Consider the following 25,381-nt stretch of genomic DNA (forward strand, 5'->3'; position numbering starts at 1 on the left):
AGAAGGGACTTACATTGATCCCTTATTAAGAACAGACACCCTTAATGACTAAATCCAAGCTTTTAGCCTGAAGTTGGCCTGCAGCCGTTTGTTGTTGTTGATCTCACCTTGGCATATTTGCGTCTTTATGTAAAGATGAAGGTATTTCTGAGGTAATCTTCTTACAAAAGACTGCATGCCTCCTCTTTGCCATACAAGATTCAGGTTTCACACATAAACGCAACACTACCTGTAACCAAATCCACCCACCTTGCATTGTTTTTGCCTCAGCGTCTGTAGTTAATATTTTGTTCTCTCTGCCTCTTAGTGAGGGTACAGTATGAGCAGAGAGAATTGTTTTTGTGTGTTATATGGTTGTCACTGAAGCATTTGCACACCTGCAAATTTTGAATCAGATTTTATGATTGAATTTGGCTGAAAAGGAAATGAGAAGAGTGTGTAACCTGATGGGTCTCAAGACGATGGAGAGGAGCCGAGAATCTAAGTACAAGGTAATGCTTCGTGTTCATGGTGGTGGTGCTCAGGTCATTAATACTGGAGGCTCTTGCAGTTATGTAATACATATGGCTAATGGTTTTTAGTTTTTACTGGTTTGTTTGTTTTGTCAATGGATATCCAACTTTGTTAAAAGGAGTTCATAGATCTGTCAGAACTTCCTTTGTTCCTCTGCTGTTAGTTGTTCTGCACACACAGGAAAAACCTTTTAAAGGGTTTATTTTGTGACACTATGACATTTTTCGGTAACTCTTTACTTTGTGGACACCCATAAGTGTAGGTTAGTGAATAAACAGACAATTTATGACCATATTCAATGACCAAAAATATAAAAAAAAATAAAAAAAAAAATAAAAAGCTGCTGCATCAGCTGTTCAGGTGGCCAGTATCAGATGATCTTGTGGTTGAAGATGGACCTTGAGGTCCTGAGCTGGTGTGGTTACACATGGTGGTCTGTAGTTGTGAAGCTGGTTGGATGTACTGCCAAATTCACAGAAAAAGCATTTGAGACAGCTTATGATAGTGAAATATTTTGATATGCCCCACCTGTCAGGTGGACGATTATGGATTATGTTGGCAAAGGGCTCAATAACATAGATTTAAACAAATTCATGAACAAAATTTGAGAGAACTAAGCCTTTTGTTTGCAAAGAAAAAGTATCCGATCTTGTATTTCAACTCATGAAAAATGAGATCAAAAACATTAGTGTTACATTTATAATTTGTTCAGTGATATAAAACACAGTGTTAATACATAGGAGAAGCTACAGCTGTTAACAAACTATACTCTAGCATGATTTATATGTGCCTACAACTGCTGATAGTTCTACGTTGTCAGTTCATCAGGATGAGCTGTCTCTGCACTAAATGGCTGTGGTGAAACCGTACAGTATCATATCTCATCACATTTGCTGCTACAGTACATCTGCGCCTGTTTGTTTTCCTTGTCTCTCTCCCAGAGGGGGTTTCTGTTGTTTCACCAGACCCGGCCCAGACGTTCTACATGCCCTGCACCGCAGATCTCATGGCGTTCCGCTAGCTTGTTGACCGTGGTCAGGGGGGCAGAAGAGTTCATGCCGGTCATGGCGGGGGCCACGATTTAGATTATCAAGCATTTTATGGTGATAGATGTCACCGTATAGTGTCATGAGTTAGATAAGCGGTGGAACACAAAGCCTGTATGTATGTCTGTGTCTGTGTGCTTGTGCTCTCTGAGGTCAGATATGCATTTGCTCTGGCATGGGTGCTGCTCCTATGGCTTCTAGGTGGTGTTAAATGGGCATAAATTATTAGTTAAAGCTGGAGTGCTGAACTTTTGTCTCCCCCCTCTGGCAGTGAGAGTAACTACACAAATGTTGTTGACGCATGCTCATGATGTATACTATGGTGAGCTTCCACCATACTCCTAGCTGCTGCTTTATCGCTATGGCCTCTTCCCCCTTCCTGCTCCCTTTTGCTTTGGCTGGTTGATTTAAAGGTCCAGTGTGTAGGACGTTTATTTTCTTTAGCGCATAATCATCTGAAGCTAAGAATCAACGTGTTTTTTGTTACCTTAGAATGAGCCCTTTATATCTACTTAGGAGCTGGTCCTCGTCCACAGTGACTACAATGTTGCACTGCCACGTTTCTACAGTAGCTCAGAATGGTCAATCCAAACACTGGCTCTAGAAATGGCCATTAGTGTTTTACGTCAGCCAACGTAGTTAAAAGCCCCTTGGTGACAAGCAGTATTGGATAAACACTATTTTTTGGAAGTGAAACTGCCTTATTCAGTGTTTCTACCAGTTTAAATTACTGGGTCTGTTTGTTTTGGAGATGAAGAGTCCTCTGTGGATAATTCAGCTCCTGGTAAAAAACCTCCTGAACGTCTGGATCTTAAGTTATCAGAGAAAATAGGTGAGCACACATTAGCAGGTGCTGGGCTAGCGGCCCATCTGCAGTGAGTCAAACAGCATCAGAGAAACACTGACTTGTACTGTGAAACTGCTTATTCAGTGTTCAGGCAAAGGAAATGCAAGACTGGGTATTTTCTTATTTTTGTTTTTAGCACAGTACTAGAGTCTGGCAAAAGTGTAATAGTTGCTTAGCAACATTAGGAACTATTATCTGTGTTGTGCACATGCATTTGTATAAGACTACTAGCGTCAAAACAAGTGTGAACATGCTGTCCGAGTCATCTTTGCCAACCATCACAGTCCAACTCAGTGGGATTACCCACATCTGGCTTCACTCTCAGTATCCCATATCTCCTCTGATGTGTTGCAAATGGATCCTGGTCACTACTACTGTGTTTTTCTGCCAGTAGAAAACCAGGTTTTAGCAACACAACCTTTTGGCACCCTGCGGTCCAACTTAGCTGTGGGACACATACACAGATGAGTGGAATGTGGCAGTCTTTGGTGAGCTCCCATGTGTCCCAGTATTGAGTTAACATTCATTATTCACATGTCATTAGGTTCCCAATCAGTCACCATCCATAATGTAAAGGAGTTCACTGTGAGGTTAGAGAGGCCACGAGAAGGGTTGAGGATCGTAAATGTCACTGTGGTGGAAAAAGGATGCAGGAGAGAGACTGACAGAGATTTAAAAAGTCTATTTTATGTCTTGTAGTTGATTTAAAGGAAAAAAACTCATTGTTTGTTCAGCCCAAAATATGTTTCTTGTCTCTGAAAATATTTGCCTCAGTGTTTTTAATGTAAAACAAGGGATGAAAGAAATTCAAACGCAGTTGTGTTGTAAGTATCAGGAGGCTTTGGGTTGTCATAATGACATTTCTGCCCCCAGCTGCTCTCTAAATTTTAGACAAATTGAATGAAATCCACGTAATGGCTTTTCCAGAATAGCAGCCAGTGTTTTGGAAAATAAGCTTTTTATGTGTTATCGAGTCATATAGACCTATTCAGTGTACTAGTACAGGAGCAGAGTGTTGCTGCCTCTGTTAGTTGTCCTCAGTGGCTTTCTTACATAAGACATAATGAGTCTCTCTGCGAGGCTCTGTCATGTCAGGTTACTATAAAGTCATGTTTGTAATGTCAGCTTAGGTCATCCAGATTTGATAAACACATGTCTAGTAGTTATCTTATTTTTCCATATATCAGCATATAAGCACTCATAATACGACACACTTCATTCATAGATACAGAGAGACCCTGAGCAGGGCAGTAAGCTGCAGGAACAGCTGACCAGCATTTGGCTGGCGGGTTTTATTAAGCGGCTGTGAGTAAGAACATCGGCTCATTTGCCTTGAAATTAATTAAGAGATCTCTGGCCTGTTATATGTGAAGGGAAGAAATTTGCACCATCATTTCTTCTAACTTTTATATAATATGTAATATTAATGAATCTGAAAATGTTTTTGCTTGCCAAGGACCAGCTACAGAATAAAACAGAATTCTTGCAGATCCTTAAAATATCTTTAAAGGCACTGGATTCATTAATATATTAATAAGGCCTTAATTGGTATTAAAATGTCTTAAATAAAGCTTTAGAAAGTCTTCTAATACATGGAAAGTTGGATTTTATGAATCGTCCTTTTTTTTCTCATGTTATATTGTTAAATTTTAGAATAATTGGTAGCATCTGTTTTTTTTTAAATAATTTGCTGAATGCCTCTTACATTAATGTCGTGCAAATCAGGATAGCAGAGCCAACAACACTCATGTTTTAGCCACATTTTCACAGAACACTTTTGGTACAGTACACCCAGAACTGGTAGGTATCCCATATGCACATGTACCTAAACCTTAGATCTGTTCAAGGTTTCACTGTAGGTGGGGTTACTGTTACTCACTGCTCCATCCAGCTCTCGCTTTATTTCCTCTTCACTGGCGATGCAGAGAAATGTCTGCATCTTGTTGAACCTTCACAGGATGGAATTGCGCGCCAACCTTTTCAGTGTTGATGTGTCTCAATAATGGGATATTTAAAAATAGCAGGTTTTTGCATCAAGCCCTTGTAGAGCAAGAGTGATGATTCTCTCTTGACCAGTTAATGGACCTCAAGCTCCACTTTTTAGAATCGGATCAGTGTGCTAGGTAGGAGTAACGAAAGAACGGGACGGAATGGAACAGTTCTTTTGGTACCATCCACAACTTTTGACAATGGAAATGCAAAAAATTACAGTTTTAATGTGAAACAAATTGAACTGAACTAGACTGTCTGGTAGAAACAAGGCCTTTGTTTCCAGGCGGGGTTGCTCAGAGCAGAGAATCCAGATTTTGTGACATGGCTAAAACCGCTACAAGGCAACGCATACAAGACTCAAGTGTATTTTATACCAAAAGTTTTTCAAACTCTGCACAATTTGATTCGAGGCAGTAAAATCCCACATGCAGAGCTGAGAAACACAAAATCTCAAAGGAAACCTGCCAGCAAATGCCAGGTATCTCCCAGTACAGTTCTACCCTTGTCTCTGCCAAGCCTGGATGGATAAAAAAATCTAAAAGAAATGTTTTATGTAACAATAGACATTTGGGTAAATGTTGTCCCTAACTCTAAGTAACTGATGTAACAGATGATGTCCAGTTTTGGTTCTTAGAAAACTGGTCTTAAAGTTTATTAGGAGTGGCTTTAAAGGTCCGTTGTGTAGGATTTAGGGGCATCCATTGGCAGAAATGGTATACAGCATTCATAACTGGTCTGCAGGTCCCCTTCCAGTCTGCTATGTTGTTTCTACAGTGGCCTAGAAGAGACAAACCAAACACTCACTCATCGTCACTGTCACATCGGCCTACACGCTTGGCACGTCGGAGATGTTTCAGTCAGTTGAAATCTGCAACCTCACCACTAGATGCCACTAAATCCTGCACACTGGACCTTTAAAAAAGTCTTAAAAAGTCCTAAATCTATTTGTCTTGAGCAATAGGAACCCTGTATAAGTTAAATCTTATGTTATTACAAGTACATTTGTATGTAATATGTGCAGAGTAGTACTTTAAGAAATGCCCCAAAGAGCGAGAGCAATAAGCAAACCACTGTGTCATTCTCTCTGGCAGTACCCCCTGTTCTGAGGCCTGAGCTAACCTGTGATAATCTTGTCCTAAAAAACGTATCATAATCCCCTGTATCCCCTGCTCCTGAGCTCCCAAAATGACCCTCAACCCATTCACAGCAACTCTGAGCTCCTAAAACCCCTCATCTAACCTCCATCCGATAAACCTGAAGAGACCAATAGCCCCATTATAGCCTGTTATAGGGGTCAGGGTTATAAGCACCTTCAGCTGCACTCCTAAATGAGTTTTATCCTGCAGTTGTATGACAGTCGCCTTTTACAAGGAGCATCAATTATTTTTCATCATCTTCAAACTTGTTTGTAGTATGAGTAAAACCTCACAGAGCTGCAATCGTTGCTATAGTTACCTTGTTTTTTTTAGGTTTACTGTTCCCTTTTGTGTATTGTGGCTTGATTAATTAGTGTTTTTGTGTATTAAATTTTGTATCATTGGCAAGGTCTCAGGACGCTTTTGGATACAAAGTCATTTAGATAACAAGTTTGTTTTTTCGTGCTACAGTTTGGGATACCTCTCTCATAATTCCATGGAGTCTCACCCTAGATTTTGAGCAATTAATTTTTCATTTTTCCATCACTTTCCTTAATGCGCAGTCCAAATGTTACACATCACAACCGTCCTGGGTCAGCAGGGGCCCCAATCTCTTGAACAATCAACAATTAAACAAGAATACAGAGGTAGGAAAGAGGGAGAGAGGGAGGGAAGAAATGAAAGGAAGGGGAAACAATTCATCGCATTGTGTTTGCCGGCACATGGTCGGACCAGTTTGGGCTGGATTGCCAGAAAGCGGAGGCTAAAAGGAGGCAGAGGGAGAAGAGGTAGCCTGGGAAATGATCAGACCTTGAAAGGCGAGGTCCCCTCAGTTCACAAGGGCCTTGAATCAGACACCCGCCATAATCGCAGCTTCATCACACACACCCACACATACTGTATGTTGCAATGCTGAAGAAGAAAAAGGATGGGGAAAGCAGTGAGCCCTGTGTGAAAAAGGTAAGAGGAAAGGACAGACGAGAAGGGGTGGATGGATGACTCTGGCTTTACAGTGGGTTGTAGTGACGTGATGCCCTGACGTCAGTTTCTGGAAGTTCAGAATATCAGGTTCAGGATAAAAAAGGCAGCAGCCAACAGTTGGCTGGTAGTGGAGGTGAAAGTAGGCAAATAGTACAGTTGTTTGTGTTGGCTTTTTTTTTAGCAATTTCACTATCAGGAAACTGTTTCACAGCTTGTCTCTGTGTGATATGGTTGATTGTATTGTTCTCTGAGAGCTGTAATATTTCATTCTGGACCTTTCCATAACTGCTTGGAAAGGCGTCCAGTCTGCATTAGAGCCAGGGGTCACTAAGTTGTGAGGTCACTGTACTGAGAGGAAAAGTAGGATACAGAAATGAGAAAATGGTTTGATTATTTCAACATGTTCTTTGTGATTGGACAGCAGCTCTGCCCCGTGTCATTTGCTGAGTGTTTGAGGGTCTGAAATGAACTTTTCTCACTCCCAGTCACTGTATTTGTTTGTCTGCCAATCAGAAATTGTATCCGTCACTTTTAAATCTATGTGCTAAATGAGGGAAAGACATTTAGGTCATGTACTTTATAGAAAGGTGTCATGTAATGTTAAGTATGTTTACAAAAAAGGATCTCATGCGTGGTAAATTCCAGTGTTCAAATCACACAGTGGCTTTTGAGGGAGCCCTGACAGTCAGTACAATTTAATTAGAACAGAGAATATTTAGACTGGGAAAACAAAGACACAGAAAAATGAGTCACTGATGCACTCTTTTGAAGCAAAACAGTAATTTAACTCAGGTCTTGGGTATCTGCAGTGTTTATTCATGGGCTAACTGAAACTTAAACCCTACATTTTCTAATAGGAGATAACTCTGCTGTTTATTTCTCCTCTGCTTTGATCACCAACAGCTTTCTACTCTGAGCGCAGCCACTGTCTATCTATACTGTATATGTACATGTGACTGTTTATTGATGGTTATTGATTAGTATTTGACTATTGACTTTCAAATGTGTAGCTCTATCCAGTCATACCCTAACTTTAATACACGTGCCTTTCTGTTGTGCACATTCTCTGTCAACCGAAGTGATAGATGGCCTGACAATTGTGCTCGCCACTGCCAACAATTTACCTGTATTAGGCGGGTGGCTAGGGATGCAGCTAACGATTATTTTCATTGTCGACTAATCTGTCGATTATTTCTTCGATTAGTCGACTAATCATTTTATCGAAAAATGTGTTAAAATGTTGAAAAATGTCAGTCTGTCTCCCAAACCCCAAAATTATGTCATATTGTTTCGTACTCGCACCAAAGGGTTTTAGTTCAGTCATGGGAGAGTGTGTAAAGCTGCCGATATTTGAATGTAAGAAGTTGCAATAAGAGTATTTTGGGGTACTTTTATAGTACTTTTCTATGAAAAATGACTCCAACCGATTAGTTGACTACTAAAATAGTCACCGATTATCTTAATGGTTGATTAGTCATCGATTGGTCGACTAATCGTTGCAGCCCTACAGGTGGCAGGTGCTATTTCTCAGACCCTGGGCATGAATGAGCAGTGGTATGCAGTGTTCCCACCAAACGCGATTAACGTGCCGCGCGTAACGCGTGTCATTCACGCGAGTGAATGACACGCGTTAAGGACGCGCAGGGAAGCCAGCTGTGCTAACTGGAGCTAAGCTAGTGCTAACGTTCATAGTACAACCATTCTGCAAACTAATTAAAGACACATATTTACAGAACTTACCAAGTAGACCAGTCTCCTCGGTGTCTTTCACCCAAGCCTGCTCCTTTTTGTTGCGGTCTCTGTAGAGTAGACACGTAGTATCATATAGCTCCGGGTAGCCACTGACGACCATGGCTGAGATAACCACCATCACTGCTTTGTACCTGCTGTGGAAGTCCCAAATGCGTCGGAGGGCCAAACGCTGTCGTTTTTGGGTTCAACCTATCCTGCCGAAGCGCATCCAGCCCGGTGAGTTTCACCACCTCCTCCAGGAACTCCGTCTGGATGATAGCCGCTTTCAGCGGTACTTCAGGCTGACTGGGGCCCAGTTTGAGGACCTGTTGGTGAGGGTTGGCGCCAGGATCTCCCAGCAGGACACCAACTACAGGCGCTCCATTTCAGCTGCGGAGCGTCTGTCCATCTGTCTCTAGTGAGTAGCAGTTTAGTGCTTTGACAGTGACGACGGGAGAATCTCAACGCTGATTGGCTTTCGCGGCACAGCGTCACGCGAATTCGCCTCAAAAGTTCAATATTTTCAACTTGAGCGATGAGGCGTTGGTCGCGAATTTCGCGTCTATCGCGCTGCGCTAGATGCCTCTATCACGTCCATTGTGTTCATCGCGTCGCGCTACACGCGTCCATCGCGCTGCCCGGCGCGAATTTGCGTCTAATCGTGTCTTTGCATTGACTTTGTATGTAATCTTGACAAGCGAATTTGTGAATTCGCATTTGGTGGGAACACAGCAGTAGAATGTAACTAAGTACATTTACTCAAGTGCTGTACTTAAGTACTAATGTGAGGTACTTGTACTTGAGTCTTTTCTTTTCGTAGCTACACGTCAAACTATACTGTTTCACTTCACTGTAATTATTCGACAGCATAAGTTACTAGTTGCTTTACAAATAAAAATTTTTGCATAAAAAAATAAGGAAGTCTTACAAAACATGAGGTTTTCTTGTAAATTAAACTACCCAACATTAAATACAGGAAGTGTAGCCGAAACTTTGAACGAGTCAATAAAAAATAATAATAATAGTAATAATAATAATAATTGCATCAATTTTGAAAAAAGAGAGTTGATTGGCTGCTCTGTACATACAAATGTTGATCAAAACCTTGTATTGCCTGCTTGTGCAAAACGGGAACAAACAGGATTGACAGGAAGTCAATCGAGGCACTCTGAAATTTTGATAATTTTTAAATGCTTCCTTTTTCATGCAAAAATATTTCACAGATTGCTTCTTTTCCTTTTTCGTTAATTCAGTGGTTTTAATTATTTTTTAATAACATTTTTTACTACTGGTTGGACAAAACAAACATGGTGAATGTGGCACTTTGGGCTCTGGGAACTTGGAACAGCATTTCTCACTATGTTCATAACTTTTGTAAACCAAACATCAATTGATGAATGGAGAAAATAATCAGCAGATAACTGATAATGAAAATAATCATTACTTCTGCTACAACTACAGCAGTAAAATCCTACTTTAACGTTAGTGCATGAGTAATAATAAGCTATTTTTGATAGTATAACCATCAAAGTACATCTTCTGTATTGTACTTGCATACTTCCTCCACCACTGTAAGTGACACCCACACACACAGCTCCCTGGTATCTGACATGCATACACACTCAGAGAATGTGTCTGAATGTCAGGTATTTTGTCATTTTTCACTGATTTAAAAAAAAAAAAAAAGGGATATTTGCTTGTTTTGAACTCAAGGACGGCCTTTTTCAACAAGGAGAATGAGGATGGAGACTGAATGAGGAATGCCTCTGACTCATCCTGCTCCTTTTGTCAGATCTTTAAAGCTTTTCACCGCTGCCATCAGAGGACTGTGGCATTGGCGAAATCTTTCACTTGCCAATACATTTCCTGACAGAGTGACCTGCTGTGATTTGTGGGCGTCATTCACTTTCTCAGACAGAGATGAAAAAATAAAAACCTCAAAAATTCATGCTGCACTACTCACATCACCACCAGCATGTTTTGTTCATGTTGTGTGGTTTTATGGTCGGAACAAGTCAGCTATTTACAGTCCTATATTATCAGTACATGGATTATGATGCACAAAGCTATTGACTCTGTAATAATGGAAAGATTAACAAAGCAATTGAATCATGGTCAGTGTGTGGCCTGACTACAGTAGCCAAACACCTCCCACCTATTACACTTAGCCAGGGTGAACTGTTGTACCTTGTGTCAGCTGAGTGGCCTTGTCGCCGCTTGATAAAAGCCCCATTGTCTCCATTATCTTGTAAAGTCAGAGTGAACTTAAAGCTGGTCTCCTTCCTGAAGACTGCGGTGCACTCGATCCGTCTCTTATTTTTACTATCTCATATCTCTAAAAACATTTTGTGTATTTAAAAAGCTGTCCTGACATAAACCCAACATGACATGGACTCATTAAAGATACGGTTCAAGTTTCCTCTTCATGGCTGGCTATCAATTTTCAAGTGTCATCATAACCTGAGTTAATGTGTTACTCCTTGGTGGTCGTTTCCAAGGAGCATGAGAAACCTTACATGTGCCCACTTGTTCATGTGATCTATATTAATGCCCTTGTAAAATCTGTATTGAGTTCTGATCTCTGTCTGCCCTCTGCTCTCTGTCCACCAGCAGATCCAGTTCGCAGACCAGAAACAGGAGTTCAACAAGCGTCCCTCCAAGATCGGCCGGCGCTCCCTGTCCCGCTCCATCTCCCAGTCCTCCACAGACAGCTACAGCTCAGGTAGATGCTCTCAAACACATTCTCTTCCTGTTGCTCAATCTCAACAGCCCACTTATCAGACACACCAGTGATTATGACATGTTTCCATTGCGACTTTTATGACACTCGAGATATCGAAAGTGTTTCATCTGGAAGAGTAGTTGACTGAATCTGTTTTTTTTTCTTTGCTTGTTTGTATTCTCTGCCTGGTTCACTTCCCGCCTTGTCTCCCTGACTGTCATTCTCAGACTACATCCACACTAATATGTTCATTCTTGTTTTAGAATGCATAACTATTGCTACATTAACACCTAGCATCCACACTACTCCAGCAATTTGGAACCTCAAAAATGGAGACCTGAAAACACTGCTGATCCTTCCCTGACTTTTGAAAATGATGACCCAGACACCCACATCTGCTTCATGATTGGGTCTTACATCTTACATGTCAAGCCAAAATATAAAAGATAGGTCTACATACCTTTTGTGATTTCATTCTTGTGTGAATACTCCTCTCCCATTGTCATTGCTCCCTCTAGCAAAGGATAATGCTTCCGATACCGCTCTGTAGGGCTGTACCCGACTTAGAATTATGTCAGTCAAATCAGATTTGGCTGTTAAATATGAATATTCATCTGTACGTTCCTTTATTTCCATAGTTTGAGAGTTTGAATGGAGTTCGGCAGGACGTTCAGGGTTACAGAGATGTTCACATCATACAGTAAACAATTTGTGTTAGCCTCTCGAGCTAATGCGCGCTAACTATGGATCAGAAATGTGCGACACTTTTTGCAGACATTAGATATCAAACAACAGCCAGAGACTGTGTCATAAATTCACCACCTCTAAGCCGAAGGCCGAAGATAATGTTATCGCAGAGCTTGACTGGGCACAGCCTCTCCTCCTTTGGGTAGCTGGCTCTGTCTCACTCCGATTCACCCTGGGTCTGGGTCCACAGCTGCCTGTAGCGGAGAGCAGCGTGAAAAAGAGGAGCTCACTCTGCAGCTACATCTGGGAATCAAAACGTCCCAAGAAGTACACTGCAAACTGACGAGAAAGGGGCAGCCCCACTGCTTTGTAACAAACCCCAATCTGTTTGCCAAGGCCTTGACCATTTTATTCTATATTACCTAGAGTAACAGTTCGCCTAGTTTTCAGTCCAAGCAAAGAATCTCTGGTCTTACTTTTTGCCATTTCCATAAGATTTTCTGTAACTAAGAAACCAACCGCAGAGTAGACAGTCTGCTTCCTTTTTACACAAGCAAGCACGTGTGCAGTTTTCATGCGCATCATTGCAGACAGGTTATTTCTGAAATGCTGCTAAAACACTTGTGTGTATGGAGATTATCTTTTTAAAACGCCATTTTAAAATGAAAACATATTAGTGTGGATGTGGCCTTAATCAGTTTTCTTTGCTTGCTGGTAATTTCTGCCCAGCTCGCCTCTGTCCTTGTCTCTACAGCTGTCATTTGCCCTTTTACACGGAGATCGCACTGTAAGGCCCATTTTGACACAGAGCCAAACATCAGTGGCATCATGCTGCTCCAGTGTGTGATTTTTAGGTAGCGTGCTGGCATCCTGGAAACAAATGAGGTGTGACGGGCGTGACATAACAGTGTCAGCTTCTAGTGTCACATATAACAAACGTGTCATTAGCGCTTTATAAACAATAACAGAGGAGTAACATGGCAATAACAATCATTTATCATCTGTGTTATATGGAGGCTGATATCCTCTCCTCGGAGAGTGAGAATCTTCCAGACCTCATTGTCTACCCAATTTTTGGACATTTGCTGCTCTTCTTCTTTGAGTTAGTTCTCAACTGCTGCTTACTGCTTTTTAAATCTCCCGATGGTGGGTTGCACACACATGAATTGTCAAAACTACACACCTGTCCCATCCATGCTCCCGTTCTGCAGGCTGTGCCTTTTAGACCGACAGTTTTGGTGCTGTTAGTACCTTCGCTACCAGCTTGAAGTTGAGACAGTTCTGTCCCCTCATTCCAAGATTGCACCTTTTCATACGGTGGCATACTGGTGTGACATTCCCACCTTAAAAGAGGCCGCGTAAAAGGGGCTGTTCTCACACTCTGTCATTGCAGTTCATGTGAAACTGGGGGCTCTGTGTCAGAGGATTAGCTGGTGGTGGTCTGCTGAAGACTGGGGTAAAGAAAGAGGGGAGCGGTGCAAAGTGTTAGGTGTGGTTCAAACTGAAGTGAGTCCCCAGTCCCATTCATGACTGTACTGGTGTGAGAGAAATGTGTGAATGTTTGTTTAATCCAATATGTAAAGATATAAGAACATATTGGGACAGGATCAAGATGAGAGAGCACAGTCTGATAGGAATAATCCTGGTCCCCTTTTCCCTGCCTACTGTTTGTCCCTTGTCCCTCTCGTCTTGTCATCACCACGCAAAGAGCCTTCAAACTTGAAGCAGCTTAAGCAGTGTATAAACATTTCCCAACACTCTGCTTTGAGAGGTCCCGCTGTGTGTCAGGGTCATTCGCAGGCCGCAGATCTTCCAATGACACCATTAACGTGATGAATTAATCTGCACTGCTCGGACAGCGTCGCTTCTAGTGGCAGAATATGATGGACAAACAGATGGACGGCAGATGGACAAATGGACTTTCAGTCAGTATTAGTGGATAGTCGTAATGGGCAGGTCAGGGGTGCTAAAAAAATGATAGAGATTATTCAGTACCTACTGAGAAAGGATGAGTTTGGTCCTGTGAGTTCCTGCCGTCACATGTGCAGGCGCCACATGTTTTGTAGGCCAGTATTGCCAATCAGGGTCAGCTGAGAAAATGACCTTGTGGTTGTTTTGTTTTTGAGACAAGACCACAGTCATATTTGCTTGAATCTTATATATTTCATATTTTGATTCTTAAATTCAGCTTTGTATTTGTTTTGCTGCTCTAAGTTCAGCATTGGCACACTCAGTGTAGGGTCCCTTTCTAAGGTGAGAGTTGGATTTGTTCCAGTTCTCCTGTAACACACATCTTGTGCTCTGCGTTCTTTGTCTTCCCTTTTTCTTTTTTGCCTCTCTCCTCTCGGCTCTTATTCACGTCACTCCTGCAACCACATCAGGACTCATTAAATCATCGTACCTCCCAAGAACCTTCCTCTCCAGCCTGAGGCTGTCAGATCATGACTGAAATAATGATCTGGATTTTCTTTCCTCGATATTGGGATGGTGATGAGAGCACTTAGTCTGCATTTATTTTACGCAGTGATTTGTCAAGCTCATTTTTCCCCGTGGTGTTGGATCCTTATCTTAACATCTTAACAGCTGCAATTGTAATTGAGTGAAATGTGTCAGTGTTGCTAATATTAAGGTTATTTTCAGAAACTTGTACAGCTCTTTTATCTCCCCTTTTGAACCGTCTGTTTTCTGCCCTTTCTTTTTTCTGTCCCGCCTTTCTGCTGATTCCCTGTCTTCTCCCATAATTCCCTCACCAGAGTGCCTCTTATTGCTCTGATGGTTCCCACAGTGCAGAGGACACACTCAACACACCAGTAGTACTTTTCCCAAGGCCACTTTTGTGTAGGTTCAAGACACAAGAGCAGCCTCGTCATAAGGGTTCCCCTTACAAAGGAGTCTGTGAAGAGCATAGCAGATACATAACAGACACATATACATACAACATGTTTGAGTTTTGGGAGGATATATGAGAAAAATAAGACATAACAGTTTACATGGCAGTATTGTATCGATACAGTTGTTAAATATGAAGAGTATAGAGTGTAGATTTATATGACCAAAGTTTAAAAGTAGTTCTTACACTTAAAAAGGTGAAATCCACCAATTTTAGACATCGGGGTCCATTTACAGGTCTTGGGGAGTGCCACTGCATATGTGAAAATATTGTGTAAAGCGTTTTGTGACTCTGGAGCGATCACAAATTGCCTTAAGTGATGTCACTTGAGTTCATGTCCACTGGGGCTGAAGACTACAAGTTTAAAAATGAAGAAAATGTGGGTCTTCAGGGATAAAAAGAAGCTGACCAGACCTCTTTGGCTTGAGGATCCAGGCTGCATTAGCCACAAGTAGCATAACAAACCTAAGTCTCTAACCTGAACTGTTGGCGGTCTGATTGCACTGTGGGTAATGTAGGCTTGAGTTTAAGCAGAAGACTGTGTGAAATAAAAACGACAGTACTGTATGCAAGTACAACACATTGCCTCTCTGGGTCTCAACAGTAAAACAATGCTTAAACATAAATCCGCATTTTTTCTATTAGTCAGCAGTGGGCAACTCAAAAAAAGTCCGATTGTATAGTAGTCAATGAGAAAATGACACTACTCCCCACTATTACCTCAATAAATATTTTACTATTGAGTTCATGCTCAGGCGGCACGGTGGGGTGGTGGTGGTTAGCACCTTCTGTGTGGAGTTCATGTTCTCCCCTTGTCAGCGTGGGTTTTTTCCAGGTACTCCAGCTTCCTCCCACAGTCCAAAGACATGCAGTTTGGGGATAGCTTAACTGGTGACACTTAATTGTCCGTAGGTGTGAATGTGAGTGTGAATGGTTGTCTGTCTCCATGTGTCAACCCTGTGATAGTCGGGTGACCTGTCCAGGGTGTACCCCGCCTCTCGCCCAATGTCAGCTGGGATAGGCTCCAGCCCCCCCGCGACCCTCAAGAGGATAAGCGGTTAGAAAATGGATGGATGGAGTTCATGCTCTCTTTCGCTACTTTCAAAACTGCTTTAATGTAGCATGATGCTCATTGTGTGACTGATGGTTCCATTTAGAGTAGCATAGACCATCCAAATATCATCATTTCTGGCTCTAAGAAAACAAGATGATGACAGCCAAAATGCCAAACATGGGGCATGGACACAAAGTGTTATGTAAGCAGGGCATGATTTTTCTTTTTACCTGCTACACAGACTCCGTCTTTGTTGCATATGGTTGCTGCCAGTTTTACCCTGTATGTATTGAGTTTTGCAGAGTGATAATAAGAGTTGGTTATGGAGGGTTTGGAAGCGTAGACTATATTAACTGGTATCGAATTAATTAACTGGATTTTTCGAAAAACCTGATGCATTGATTGATTGATTTGAAAGTGACGTGCAAGAACACAGGCAATGTTGCTCTGCTGCATCATTCTTTAATTCAAAAGGGACCATGTAGAGTTGAAAACCATACCAAATTATAGCTCAGCCCTAATTTGCATCTGCAGTCCCTCGGCAGGTCAGAACAAAGACAGCCCAGTAAGATAGGGTTGTACACACACACACACACACACACACACACACACACACACACAATACAGAGCTGCACACAACAGCACATCACAAGTGAATGCTTGTCAAATTTACAACAAGTCATGAAGTTCAGATTTCAAGGTCAGTGAGTTCAGAGCTGAGCAGCTTTTAACCGTTTTTTTTTTTCTTTTCTTTTTTTTTTTCCAAGTTGGTTTTGAAAGTTCTGATAGAGCTGCAGCTCGGCACATCATCAGGCAGAGTGTTCCACTGATTTGTAACTTTTACAGAAAAAGCTGATTGCCCAAATGCAGTGCGACAAAATGGTGCGTCACAGTCTTGTAGAGAGGATCTATAGAACTTCCTGAGCAAGTATTTACCAAGTCACATAATGGTGAAGGGGCCAAACCATTAACCAAACCATCTAAAATTTCCAAAGCTCAGTAGATTGTGTTTCTCCAGTATCCTACTGTGATGACAATGCAGTGGCTTTTCATCCAAAGTTTTCAAGGTTTGTTGGTATAAGGACTCAAGGGGTCTCGAGGCTGTTTCACCAGCCAGCCCCCCAGCATGTAATGCAACAAGACGTGTGAAAGGATCATAACGTGCTTTAATATCTTGGCTGCATTCAGAGAAGGAAAGTTTCTAATGTGTCTGAAGTTTACCAAGTTATACTGTATGGTTTTCACCATTTTCTTTATATACTTCTTAAAGTTGCCTCTGGAACAGTGAGGTATTAATTTTAACACAGCTTCCGTGATCAGTATTGCAGCTTTAGTGTTGTATTTCAGCTGTAAATTCAATACAGTCTATGTGCTGCATTGATTTTTATCCTTGAGTCCAACAATGTTATAGGAGTGCAATGCTAAATCAACCGAGTACTCTTTATAAAGAGACACTTTGCCGATTTTCCACCAGCGCCAGATGATGCAAAATGCAACATTTCTTAGCATCTGGTGACCTTGGTTGAGGTACAAGGAGCTCGAGCAGGTGTCCCTTAATGCACAACATTTTAGCCTTAAATTTAAAATTGTGAATTTGTAAAAACACTCTTCATACTGGCTAGTACTTTAAAAATGAGAGCAAGTATTAAGTTTGTGTGGTATGGCTCTTGGAGGTTTCTAAAGTCCTTCACTGTGAATGTTGAAGAGAACAGTCTCTGGCTTTGTCCCAGTATCCTTTGTAACTATCAGCACATCAACCCTCATGACCCCTAAGATCTCCTCGGCTCACACCCTCCCCCACCCTGTCTTCCTGTCAGTACGGATGGGAGATTTTAAAAGAAAACATTAGACTCATGGATTATTACCTTTTTTTTTCAAGCCTTTCCCCTCCTGGCACAGCACAGGATGTTCTTTAACTTCAGTATTGTTACCGTGCTGGCGAGGCACCCAGCATTATCTGGTACTGGTCCACAGTCATTTTGAAAGGGTTGGTGGGAGTGATGTTGGCAGCATGTATGTGCTTTACACAGGAGGGACCGCACCTGTGCAGTGAGTCAGCCTAGAGCACAGGAACCACACAGTGCTGGTGCCAGACATGGAGGCATCTCATTACTAAGTATGCCGCCGTATACTGTGGGCACCACTGTTTATATCTCCCAGAGGTGCACTGATACCTCTCTGTGACATGTTCCTTTTTTTTTTACGTACAAGTGTTAAAACACATTTGTACGGTGTTTACTCTCTACTGCAGTCTGGTATTGGAAAAAGAGACCGGAGCTTTTGCAGACAGCTTTATAATCAATTAAACTCTGTGCTGTGCAGAATCTGTGGCCTACCAAAGTCAAATTGCTGGCTTGGGAAAAATACAGGCTTTATTCACAGTGAAGAAACCAAAGGCACATTGTGTTTGTTCTGCACTTTGAAACCTTAAAGCTCTGAACTGCCTTGTTGTTGAAAGGTGCATACAAATAAGTTTGCCTTGCCTTATTTAAAGTGCGTTACATAAAATATAAAGGCATTGAGACAAGGCATAAAAGAAACATAAGGCATTAGAAAAGACGCATAAACAGGATTTAAAAGGATTAAAGCAAAGTAAAACCCAAAGATTAAAATAAGATACAGTAGAATACAACAGATTAAACAGTAAAATCAACCTCACTTTGTAGTGCAAGACATGAAACAAAGTTGAAGTTAATAAAATGCAGCGGCAAACAGAACATTTTAAGCCCTGACTTTAAAGAACTGAGTCGGGGCAAATTCTCTGAGTTTGTTCCAGATACATCGTGCATACAAACTGAATGCTACTTCCCCATATTAAGTTTCCCCAGACACTGGGGACTGTAAGCAGACTTGTCCCAGACGACCCAAGAGCCATGGACGGCTCAATGAGCAGCAGATTAGAAATGTATTTTGTCCCATTTAGCGAGCAGACATTCAATTCTTGACACGCAGGAAGCCACAGTGTAAAGATCTGAGGACTGCAGCTGCGTGATCCATTCTCCTGGTCTTAGTGAAGACTTTCCATGTCCGATAGAAGAAAAAGAAGAAGAAGAGGCGTATAGGGAGTAGTAGAAGTGGGCAAGGACTGTGTCTGTCCCGGGCGTCTTGTCTAATGTCTGCACTGAGGCAAGACAGATTTACTTAGTGCTGATTTGAATGGTGATTTGAGATGTGACAGTGCAGCTTAGTGGCATCCGTTTACATCACATCCACGTCCTTAATCTCTGATCTTATATTATTAGAGATGTCAGAGGGAAAGTGTGTGTGTGTCTGTGTCTTTATGGTCAGCAAGGTTCATATGACAGAATGTGCCTGGCTGGGGTGCAGGCAGATGACGTGGCAGTGACCAGGGGCTGAATTTAGTGCTTCCATTTTATCAGAGAATCCCGAAATTGGTGAGGCAGGGGAGAGGAGAGAGTGACAGGAGGAGGATTTAGGAGACTGATCCATAAGCTGGTTGTCAACACGCTGACATTGAGGCTTTGATGTTTTGTTTTTGTGGCGCTGAGGCCGCTGTGAGTCAGGATGCGTCATCTGAGGCCTGGCCGACGGGTGTCGAAGACTGAACCAAAAAATGGTTCATTGGTACTTTCGGCTGCCCTGAAATGATGCCTGTGTTATATGTAATTGATCCCTTTCAGACCAGAGGTTTTGTTGAGCCATGTGTTGAGTTCTGAGAGTCTGCTGAACCTGTTGATTCAACTGTTGCCTCTTGGCACTTTTTGCCACTGACAGGCTCATATTATTATTTTACATGTCGTACGACATTATAGAAAGGATCCCTACAGAGATGGACCTTTTTGTTAAAGAGTAAAACCATTGTTATTTAACCAGAAATGGCTTTGAAGTTAATGTCGCCAAACCCACCGGACTCCATTTAGATAAACGGTAATTTTAGCATTTATAGAAGCAGCATATTTTCACATCTAAGTTGTTGAGTTAAGGGTTTATTTCAACCAAACCAGGGTTGGTGATTGTATTTTTTCCCTGCGGACTTAGACTGAGATGTGTTTTAACATGATAAAGTTACTCTATTTTTAAATGGAGTCTGGTGGGTTTAGCGATTTTCAAGACTGTTCTTGGTGAAACAAAAAAAACAACCTTACTCTCAGTCTCTGTCGGGATCCTTTCCATAATATTGTCAGACGCTTACAATAATAATCTGAGCCTGTTAGTGGCAAAAAACAAGCACTTTTAGTGGACATACATGATGGTGCACAAATGCCCCAAGTGGTAACATTGCAGCCTGTCAGCAGTCTTGCTTAATACTGGACAAATTTCAAACATTGCTGCTCCCATTAGTCACTTAGACACAAAAACAAGGGGGAAACAGGGTCCAGGTTTTAAAAAACAACGTCCCAAACTTAACCTTTAAACAGTTCAATGAAATTCAGCTTTAGCACATCTGAGAAAATTTGTCTGTCAGATTTCATAGTTCATTAGACACCATATCCGAATGTATCAGTAGACATCTCAACCTTGGTCTCATGGAGATTTTTTAATGGATCAAGCCTTTTTTCCTGCTTGTAACGTCATGGTAGTCAATGTAGACAGCCAAAGGCATGTGGACATAAACACAGACCATAGTCAGAGTGTTGTGGAGGTCAGAATACTAGTGCGAATATCCTTGTTTCGAGTACGAGCGATTGTTGTTTCTGATAGCAGAGAAGTACAGTGCAGTCCAGGGCACAGTAGTCTACTACGTTAATGTTTGGATCATTTTAACGTTGTGGATAGCAGATAGCAGAAAGCAGTTCAAAGTTGACAATCGTAACCTTCACTTGTCGTAAGTTATCCTCCAGTTGTTACAGGAAACCTCCTCAAATGTCTTGTTGTTTGAGGGTTACTCATATTGCAACAGGACTTTTCTGTCAATATTTTATCTCGTATGTGTGTGTGACATACTGACAATACTGTTGTCTTTGTGTTTGTTTTATAGCGGCATCATACACGGACAGCTCTGACGATGAGACATCTCCTCGGGACAAACAGCAGAAGAACTCAAAGGGCAATGGAGACTTCTGCATCAAAAACATCAAACAGGCCGACTTTGGACGCAGAGAGATCGAGATCGCAGAGCAAGGTAAACCAAAAAAATGTCACTGCTACCTTAAAAAAGGGTGAACTTAAAAGGATAGTTCAAATCTTTATAAGTGGGGTTGTGTGAGATACAGATTATTTTGGTGGCTAAAATACGTTTTGCTACCAAATCCTGTCCACAGCAGTACATTGCTTAGCTTCCTTATCAGCACTCATGCGTCTTCTCCAAACTGGGGACGTGCTGACAGACATTTACCGTAGGTAATACACTGACTATGGATAAGTACCTCATACAACCCCACTTTAAAAAATCCAAACTATCCCTTTAAGGGTTGGTGGCTGCACGTCAGTAGCAAAGGTTACATTTTAACCGTGATAGCAGTAATACAAACACGGCATACTACATTCAGAGAGTGTTTTTATGTGTGTGTGGCGCTGCTTCCTCCACACTGATGGGTGGCCATATGTCCCCTGCCACTGCAAGTGAGAACACCATTTAAGAACCAGCACATAAACACACATTACTCCCATCATCTGCTAATTACTCTATAGAACATACAGAGAGACTCAGCTGAACCCTGCAGGCTACACACACACGCAGCATCAGTCACTCCTTCAGCTGGATGAGTCGATGGATTAGCGATGAAGTATTAGCAGGATTAAATGATGGGAATTCCTTAATCATCCAGCTGATTATCCACTCATGTGTCCGTTTGTGCGTCTCTTTCAGAGATGCCAGCCCTGATGGCTCTGAGGAAGCGAGCCCAGGGGGAGAAACCCCTCGCCGGTGCCAAGGTGGTGGGCTGCACCCACATCACTGCCCAGACTGCTGTGAGTAGGAATGCAAATCACACTCACTCACAGCCCAAACATAATCTTGCAGCGGCTACAGTGATAAGTTAAACTTTGACCCTCTGCTCCTCAGGTGCTGATGGAGACTCTGTCAGCTTTGGGGGCTCAGTGCAGATGGGCGGCCTGCAACATCTACTCCACCCAGAATGAAGTGGCAGCTGCCCTGGCAGAGGGAGGTGAGACCGGGAGATCCTGTGTGTGACACCTGCCACTTTTCTTCTCCCCTGTCTTTCACTTCTTAAAATATTCAGATGCTCTCTTCCCGTCTGCCATGTGTAAAACGCTTCCCGTCTCTTTCTAGGTTTCAGTGTGTTTGCATGGAAGGGTGAGTCAGAGGACGACTTCTGGTGGTGCATCGATCGCTGCGTCAACGTGGAAGGCTGGCAGCCCAACATGGTAGTGCACCTACATTCTATTTAAAGCTCGCACAAGCATCTTTTCATTTTTATATCCAGCCTACAGTCCCTGTTGATGCTGCTGCTATTTTCACCAGACAGCCAGATCTTTTTAAATACAGTCAATCTATTTTTACACTGGGCAGAAGTTCAGGGGAGGATATAGCAAAATAAAACGTGCATTTATTTTTTCCAACCAGAACATGCAGACATGCAGGACTGAACTGCAGAAAGAAGTTATTAGAATCTTTTTATGTACTTCCTATTTCTGAATCTTTTGACTGAACTGACCCTGTAAATAATCTTCAACTTTGAGAGTCTGTCACATATTAACAAGGTTCTTTCTTTGTTTTTTGTATTTTTCCTCTCTCTCTATCTTCCACTCTGCTCTTCTTCTTCTCTCGCCTGTCAGATCTTGGATGACGGTGGAGACCTGACTCACTGGATTTATAAAAAATACCCCAACATGTTCAAAAAGATCAAGGGCATCGTAGAGGAGAGTGTAACCGGTGTGCACAGGTGGGACTCTCAACATGCACACATCCTGTCTTGCCTTTGTCGTTGTCTCAAGCAGTGTTTTGATAGAATATTACACTGCCTCACATAAAAACAAGTTATCTGTGTTTTAAATGAGAGAATGTGAAAGTAAATCTTTACAGACATAGACATACACTTACATACACATGGTTTTGTGGTGTGGTGACATTGCCATCTAGTGGTGAAAAGTATACCACCACTAACAGTGTACTGAAGCTTATTAAGGCATTGTTGTGTACATTAGAGTAGAAATTTCTGTAGCATGTTTGTCTCTCACTTAATGATGAATAATACTTAAATGAATACTTGATTAATAGTGGTGTAACCAGTGGTTTAGTGGTAGTTGATGAGGTAGGTGTACCACTAGGTAGATGGGTAGGTTACTGAGGAGGCAGTGGGTATACTCTGCTATATATTCCAGTGGCTTTATGGCTGATGGCTGAAAAATGTAAAGGTGCCGGAGACAGTTCCTTGATTTTTAAAACTTTTAATTATTTTATTTTATATTATTTTACTTGATTTATTTTATAAAAACAACATCACAAAGTAAGATCTTTTTGATTTTGAACAATGATGGAGCTATACCTCAGTGACCCATCTTCTGGGGCAGTGGCTCCCAACCACAGGGTCCAGATTTCTCCGAAGTCATCAGTTCAAGGTCCACACAGTTTTAATACATTCAGCGTACTACTTGCCGTTTGGTCATGTTGTCAAGCTAGTTTACTGTCTCTGTCAAGTAACTGTCCGTTAATCACTCACTCTACAGCAGGAAACGGCACTTCAAATTGAAGCACTATGCTGGAAAGTCGCTATATATCAAAATTAAGTGTGTGTTTTTTACAAACTTGACACACTTTTGGACCACGACCCACCGCAAAGTGTCTTCTTAGCAGCATATAAAACAAAAGCAGCTCCTTGTAAAATATATTGAGTATTGTGCTCATAAACAAAAACATCCAAAATTTAAAAAAAAACAACAACACATAACACCAGAATTTGGGCTTTTTTTTGTGTGTGTTGTGGACAAAGCAGGAATTACAGTCTATCTGAAATGGGCTCATGAAGGAATACTAATGGGGCTCGAATACATTAAGCCTGTTTGTAAAGACAACGTTTGCCACAACAGAATAGGCTCTCATATCCACTGCGATAAATGTATCACACGCAGCAGTGATTTCTTTTTTGCCATGTCTGAATCAGCTGGGAATGGCTGCCTAAATGCCGCGGAGATAACATCTCATACATATACATAATGTGTTGGTCCTCGTTTTTCTCTAGTTCCACATGTCAACACACTGGGGTGATGTTGGTTCAAGGTAAAATGAGTTGACTTGTTTGAAGTGTTTCCACTAATGTAACCTGCAATGGTGTAGCAGAGGTGACATACCATTGTTTTATGATTCACCACTCTGACAGTGAAAACAGAGTGTCCCCAAACACCAGACCCTTAGGTTATCAGAGGATTTTTGGTCCCGTAATGGTGTTGCAACCATCTTCCAATGAGCTAGCTCAGTGCATTGTTCGGTTTGTAATGTGTACCAAACTGAAAGCCTCGTAACAAACGGTTCAATACAAATACGTGTATCGTTACAACTCTAGTGATAAGACTTAAGTCTGTCTTAAAATGTAATGACTGGTCGTTGAACCTGCATTGTCAACACTTAACATGAAAAATGATCCATTATAGGATAGCTTGAAATTTTACGCATGTTTCTAATGTGTGTGCTTGTGTGTGTCTATGTGTATAGGTTGTATCAGCTGTCCAAAGCAGGAAAACTATGTGTTCCAGCCATGAACGTCAACGACTCAGTGACCAAGCAGAAGTTCGACAACCTCTACTGCTGCAGAGAGTCCATCTTAGATGGGTATGAAACAGTTTGCTGTTTAACCATGATGAAGGTTTATAAAACAGAATATGTTTGTTGTTTGAGCGTTTAGCGTTGCAGGGCACTTACACCCACCTCCTCTCCGCTCCAAACAGACTGAATAAATATTCGGCTGCTGGTGAAATAATTGTGTTTCTGTGCTCAGGCTGAAGAGGACCACTGATGTCATGTTTGGAGGCAAACAGGTGGTGGTGTGTGGATACGGAGAGGTAAGGCTGACATTTTCCTACAGGTTCATATACAATGCTTGTTCACTGAGAGACCTGTTTGTTATGTCTCTTCCCTAAAATACAAGTCAGGTGGAATAACATTTAAGCTGTAATAAATCCACTACTGAGACAAATAAGATAATCATTTCCCCTTTTAAGCCATCACATCTTGTAGGGACAGTGTGCAAATGTCAGAGAATTCAGCATATAAAATGTTGTCGTGAAGCAAATTTATTAATAACAAAAAGGTCACTGGAAAGCTTTGTGCACATAGAAAATCTGCATGACTGTAGCAGAGACTAGCTGCTGTGGAGAACTTCTGTTAGAAGTTACCAGAATTTATCATATTTTGACTTTTTAGTATTAAAGACTGCCAAGGCTCATGGTTTGCTACCCATACATGCATAACTAAGCCAGCAATTAAAACCTTAAACCACTTGTTGATTTGTGATTGCAAATATTCTCTATAGAGAATATTGCTAATCACGTTCCTTAATAAAAATACTTATCCTGAAAAATTGACTTAGTATCTCCAAATTGAGCATAGCGTTAGTTCAGGCAGGACACTATGTCAAGCTCAGCTCACATCCCAGCTACATCAGCTGATCTCAAACAGCCAATCAACTGATGGAGTAGCTGATTGATGGAAGGGAGTCAGCTGATAGATCACATGATTCCTTTCTACGCAACCAGTTGGCGAATCTCATTCAGGGCGCCCTGTTTAAACTGCTCTGGCCTGCCTACTGTTTCTGCTTCCTCTGCAAGCTGCTTTGCAACCTGCCTCCACCCCAGCTCCTCCTTTTCATGCTGTATCTGACTTATCAATGTCATTTCTGTTTGTCAGTGATTCTGCACTGTTCTGT

At 41.7% G+C, this 25,381-nt stretch overlaps 1 protein-coding gene across 3 annotated transcripts in view; it reads left to right on the forward strand.

Annotated features, from left to right (window-relative positions):
* ahcyl2b (adenosylhomocysteinase like 2b) overlaps window positions 1–25,381 on the forward strand; it is a 66,591-nt gene that overhangs the window by 28,984 nt on the left and 12,226 nt on the right. Inside the window, exons 1-9 of one of the 3 annotated variants that reach the window (XM_049566562.1) lie at window positions 6,474–6,494; window positions 10,857–10,968; window positions 20,539–20,682; window positions 21,370–21,470; window positions 21,565–21,667; window positions 21,793–21,887; window positions 22,299–22,405; window positions 24,172–24,288; window positions 24,455–24,518. In XM_049566562.1, coding sequence (XP_049422519.1) covers window positions 21,372–21,470; window positions 21,565–21,667; window positions 21,793–21,887; window positions 22,299–22,405; window positions 24,172–24,288; window positions 24,455–24,518 — 585 coding nt within the window. In that variant the 5' untranslated portion in view covers window positions 6,474–6,494; window positions 10,857–10,968; window positions 20,539–20,682; window positions 21,370–21,371. Of the gene's footprint in view, window positions 1–6,473; window positions 6,495–10,856; window positions 10,969–20,538; window positions 20,683–21,369; window positions 21,471–21,564; window positions 21,668–21,792; window positions 21,888–22,298; window positions 22,406–24,171; window positions 24,289–24,454; window positions 24,519–25,381 lie in introns of those variants that run through there. The other 2 variants (XM_049566560.1, XM_049566561.1) reach the window with 2 other exon arrangements.

The sequence above is a fragment of the Epinephelus fuscoguttatus genome, linkage group LG22 (genome assembly GCF_011397635.1).
Source record: "Epinephelus fuscoguttatus linkage group LG22, E.fuscoguttatus.final_Chr_v1".
NCBI classification, from domain to species: domain Eukaryota; kingdom Metazoa; phylum Chordata; class Actinopteri; order Perciformes; family Serranidae; genus Epinephelus; species Epinephelus fuscoguttatus.